The sequence below is a fragment of the Microtus oregoni genome, unplaced genomic scaffold (genome assembly GCF_018167655.1).
Source record: "Microtus oregoni isolate MIOR12 unplaced genomic scaffold, Mior012 000000F_ref0000247, whole genome shotgun sequence".
Lineage (NCBI taxonomy): Eukaryota > Metazoa > Chordata > Mammalia > Rodentia > Cricetidae > Microtus > Microtus oregoni.
Window position 1 is genome coordinate 9,055,540 of NW_024543059.1, and position 5,241 is coordinate 9,060,780.

The 5,241-nt window shown below is 33.4% G+C and overlaps 1 protein-coding gene across 1 annotated transcript; it reads right to left on the reverse strand.

Moving 5' to 3' along the window:
• Positions 1 to 734: 734 nt before the first annotated feature.
• Positions 735 to 1,739, reverse strand: LOC121453549 (olfactory receptor 14A2-like). Its single transcript, XM_041660424.1, has one exon. It carries the CDS (start codon positions 1,737 to 1,739, stop codon positions 735 to 737), a length of 1,005 nt encoding a protein of 334 aa, XP_041516358.1.
• Positions 1,740 to 5,241: the final 3,502 nt, after the last annotated feature.

The window sequence follows — 5,241 nt, forward strand, 5'->3', positions numbered from 1 at the left end:
CTATCCCAGGTTACTAGGATACTCAGAGAGTCTCTCCTCTCTTTAGCAGATGTTTAACATCTCTATAACACTGAAAAGGGAATTGTGTTTTTAAACTCTCTAGACTGTATAAGATTATTTAGACATGTTCCTTAGACTCAGAAGCCTTTTACCTCTCACCTATAATGTTTCTATTCAGGAGAAACTACAGAAAAAAAACCCCACACAACTTCAACCTCTCCATTGTTTTTCTCACAATACCCTCAACCTGAGTGGCTACTATTTCTCTTTTCAAATTTGTATCACATAGTCTTCATCCAGTTTTGTCTTTATTTTATGGAATTAATAATTTTGTAAGGATTAGAGCCATTAGACACCAGGCCAATTGGGTTGACTTCTTGCATATATTTTTTAATTACTAGGAAGACTTTCACAGAAAGCATGGGTGAATTTACTTGGACTGTTCATGAGATTCCACAGTTTAAATGATGCTGTTATTTTAGTGTGTAAATGAGCCTTAGTAAGAGTTAGCAAATAAGATATTTAATATTACAATGAAAAACTGTCCAATTGTTTAAATATTTATAGTTTCCAAGTGAGAAAAATTTAGCATACAAAAGAAGAAACTGGTATCATGACATTATATGTTAATGTCATAAAAATCTAATTTCTGTTATTAGAGCATATCATACTTATTCTAATTGTTTATTAGGTAAGGATAAAAATGACTATCCACAGTTTTCTGTTCTATGTCATCAACTGAACAACTTGCTTGTAGCATGTGAGACACTATACCACTGACAGATATTTTGAAGTATTAAATGAAGTGAATATCTTGCACAAAGATTTTGCTGTAACCTCCTCAGAGCACACTTGACATCGCTGTTCCTCAGACTGTAGATCAACGGATTGAGGGCTGGAGGTAACAGAGTGTAGAGCACAGCAAAAAGCCTGTCTGTGACCGATGGTTCTATTGAGGGTGGCTTCAGATAGACAAAGCAAGCAGTGGCAACGAAAACAGTGAACACAGTGAGGTGGGGGACGCATGTGGCAAATGCTTTGGACTGCCCTTTAGTAGTAGGAATCTTAAGCACAGCAGAGAAAATGTAAAAGTAAGAGATCACCACACAGGTAAAGGAAGACATGGCTACAAACAGACCAATTCCAAGACCTGTATAAATGAGCACTAGTCTTTCAGAACAGGAAATCCTTAGTAATGATGACACATCACAGAAAAACTGTGGAATCACATTGGAACCACAAAAAGGCCCAGAAAATATGCCAGCTATATACATGGTTCCAAAGAATAACCCAGTGGCCCAAGAAACACCCATCAACACCACAAAGGTAGTAGCATTCATGATGGCATCATAGTGCAGGGGACTGCAAATGGCAACATAGCGGTCATAGGACATGGCAGTCAGGATAAATACTTCTCCTGCTGAGAAAGAACTCAATAAGAATACCTGAACTGCACAACCAGGAATGGATATAAAACTGTTGTGTGTTAGACTATTCACAACTAAGTTTGGGATGGTAACTGATGGTAAGAATATATCCAACAGGGACAAGTTCTTCAGGAAGAAGTACATAGGTGTTTGAAGCTGCAGGTCAAGGGAAATAAGAGTGATGATGATCAGGTTACTTATTAGGGCTGCCATGTACATCACTAGGAAGAACACTCCACATAAAGTCTGTAGCTCCTGGACGTCAGAGATCCCCATCAAGATGAATCCAGTTGTTGCAGTGACATTGGTCATACTAGACTCCATTCCGACCCTATCACCATGGAAAAATAATGAATGAATAAGTATTGCCAGTGTTGTAAGTAATAACTATAATGTACAGATATGTTCAGAGGAAATGCATTAAAAATTACAAATATGTTGCAGATTCATTTCCAAAGAATTCTTGCTTCATTCCACCTTGCCATCATAACATTGCCTCACTCTTTCCCTACTTTCTATTCTTAGTGTTTGTGTTTGTATGCGTATCTCTATATTCCTTCCTTCCCACACTCTCTTCTTTCTTACTTTCCTAACTTTAATTCTCTTGTTCCTCTCTCTCTCAGTCTGTATTTCTGTCTCTCTCACCCTCTCTCTTGACTTAGAGTTAGATTGTCCTTACAGATCTATATATGCAAACTTGGTTCTTTATGATTCGGCTATAAAGCCTAAGATTTCTGGGTACTATAATTAACATTTGATATAAATTAATCTTATAATTTTAACTCTATGTTCATAATTACATAAGGAAAAAGTTTCCGTGGCATTGGGAAAGTTTTCTTTCCTTTTAAGTATTAGTAAGTTATTCTTCTTTGAATATAGAGTTTATCTGTAGCCTGTAAGAAAGATTTTTTTTTAAAGATTTATTTATTATGTATACAACATTCTGCCTCCATGTATGCCCACACACCAGAGGAGGGCGCCAGATCTCATTACAGATGGTTGTGAACCACCATGTGGTTGCTGGGAATTGAACTCAGGACCTCTGGAAGAGCAGACAGTGCTCTTAACCACTGAGCCATCTCTCCAGCCCCTGTAAGAAAGATTTTTAAGGTTTAACAACAGAATCATGATAAATAGTTTTCAATATATATTAAAAATTTAACTCAGTATGATAATTATACATGTATTCATAGATCATATTACTATATATAGTATAAAACTACTATGCATTAATATGCATGAAAAAGAAAAATGCAGAAAATAAAACCCATAAAATATAAAAATAGAATATAATGTTTTTAATCCTATAAATATGAACTTGTATTTGTATTAGACAGCTTTGAATTTGAATAATAAAATTTTAATAATTTGCTGAATGCTCATGTCAACTCTTTCTAATAGTTTTAATCATAAGTATATTATTAATAAAATAGCAACCAAGATTTTGCTACTGCTTTAATTAAAACCACTGCAATGTCCAATGAAGGCTTAGAGTGAGATAGAACCTTAGCATCTCTTCCATAATTTATTTTGCTTTTGGTTGTCTTAAACTCTAAGAGAAATTGATGCTCAACTCTTCAGAGAAGCACTGTGTCTACATCTAGACAGTAATGTTCTCTCTTAAAGGCTACAGAAATGTTTGATTAACTAAGATGTTCCAATTTTTTAACACCTATCTTTTACAATATCTAAAATGAACCACAAAGTTCCTTTCATTAAGCTTTCCTGTACAATGGAAAATTGTTGGCAAAAGACACACTGGTAAGACTGACCTTATAAGATGGAGTAATAACCAAACTTGAAATAAAATATCAAATCTTACAAAGAAAACATGTCATAAATACAGTCTGCAAAGCAATTAAAGATTGTTCACCCTGACATTTCCCTTTAGATTAAACACAGATTGCTCTCTAAGCAGAGTCAACTGTAATTATCTGGGCCCTTTTCAGACACTGAATGATCAGACTAAGATAAGAATCAACCAGACCACAGCCTAACCCAGTAGTTAATATACGCTTTTCCTATTTGATGTTGGTGTTCCTGTCACTACTTCAGAAGATAACGCTATCCAATACAGTTATATTCCCGAAATCTCTGTCCTAACTTCCATTAATTTGTTTACTGTTTGATTTCTATGGAGATCAGATATTGCTAATGTGTTGTTATTTTTGAAAGCAAAGATTCCTATAGCTCAGGAATCCATTAAAAAAAAAACCCAAACCAATATTCCCTCATTTCTTGAGTATTTTTCTTTCTAATTTCTTATTGCTTGAAATTCACTTTTGAACATTACCTGGTATTCCTGATTCAAGTTTTAAACCTTGCATGTTCAAATACACTTATTTGGTTACTCGATCAAAACCATTTAAATAACTATTCTTTATTAAAAAACCAGTAGACAATATGTCTCTCTTTTTCTCTGTGTTTGTGTGTGTGTGTTTGTCCATGTCTGTTCTATGACTTAATGATGGAAACAAATATGGACTATGCGAGGCATTTTTTCATTAGTTGCTGAGACAAAGATGTACAAGTATGTACAAGAATATGCAAATATTTTTCTAAACAACAAAAGGTCTACAATCTTCAGTTGGCACAATTTATTGCAATCAATGATTATAATTTAGTCATTATTCATCTTGTTGCTTAAACTTAAGGAATCTCTATCAATGTGCACAGGATAAGTACACAGGTTAAAATTCCTTAAAGATGGACTTTAGAAAAACACACCTCTAATTCAATGTAAGATAAATCCAGTTTGGAATACTTACAGAAAATTTGTCTGTGTAGATAAAAAAAAATGTGTAGTAGAGGGGTGAGATTCTGGACACTGGCCAGGCTATTGCATTTCTCAGACTGGAGAAATACAAAAAAAATGCAAATATTCAATATAAAGGTAAAAAACAAATCTCTACTAAATTATCTTGCTTTCAATAAATTTTCCAATTTCATCCTTATCATAAAATCTTAGAAATCTGTTTTAGAGAGCCTATTTTAACATTTTACCAATGAAAATTTGAAACTTGTACCTGACAACAATTCAGATTCTTCATATTCCTAGAAAAGACTTACTCTTTAGAATTTCTAGCAGGTCAGTTCCTGTTGGGAAATATTTTTTTTTACATACACAAGAGCTCAATTTAATATTGGATCACCTGAAAAGAGAATTGTACATACAGCTCTCTCTGGTAAGTTTTGAAATCATATCTGATTCTGTTTCTAAGACTGTTATAAAACTGATAACTCTGAGATAAACTGTCTTTATTTCTTATCCAAGAAACCAAATATTAGTAAAAAGGAAAATAGATTACCTTTTATATTCTTTGATATAGATTCATTTGACAAAATATATAATGAGTATATTCCTAACAGACCTCTCTCAGTCTCTTGGTTACATCCTGGTAGTCCCAAAAGGTAAATCTTTCTTGATATTTTTAACCCATGTCTTATGATAATTAGTGTTGTAATAATTGCTGTTATTAAAAATGAGATTTATCAGGTCCCAGTGAATACACTGGAATATGTCACAAAGAACATAGTCATATTTTTCTCTAAATTACATTTATATATATTCCTAACTTGACAGTGCAGAGTTAAAGACAATATTAGAGTTGTACAAGGAAGTTACTCATTGAAGTTTGCAAATAATCACTATAAAGTTAATTCCAAATAAGTCTGTATCTCATGGATGTCAGAGAATCCCAGAAAGATGAATCTGGTTACTGAAGTAACACTGACATACTACATAGTGTAGGAGACATGATCTGGGTAAATATTATGAATGTCCCAAATATTAGCATTAGTTTATAGAAATACT

Bases quoted from the DNA above. Each gene is read 5' to 3' on its own strand.
- LOC121453549 (XM_041660424.1), bottom strand. From the start codon at position 1,739: ATGACCAATGTCACTGCAACAACTGGATTCATCTTGATGGGGATCTCT.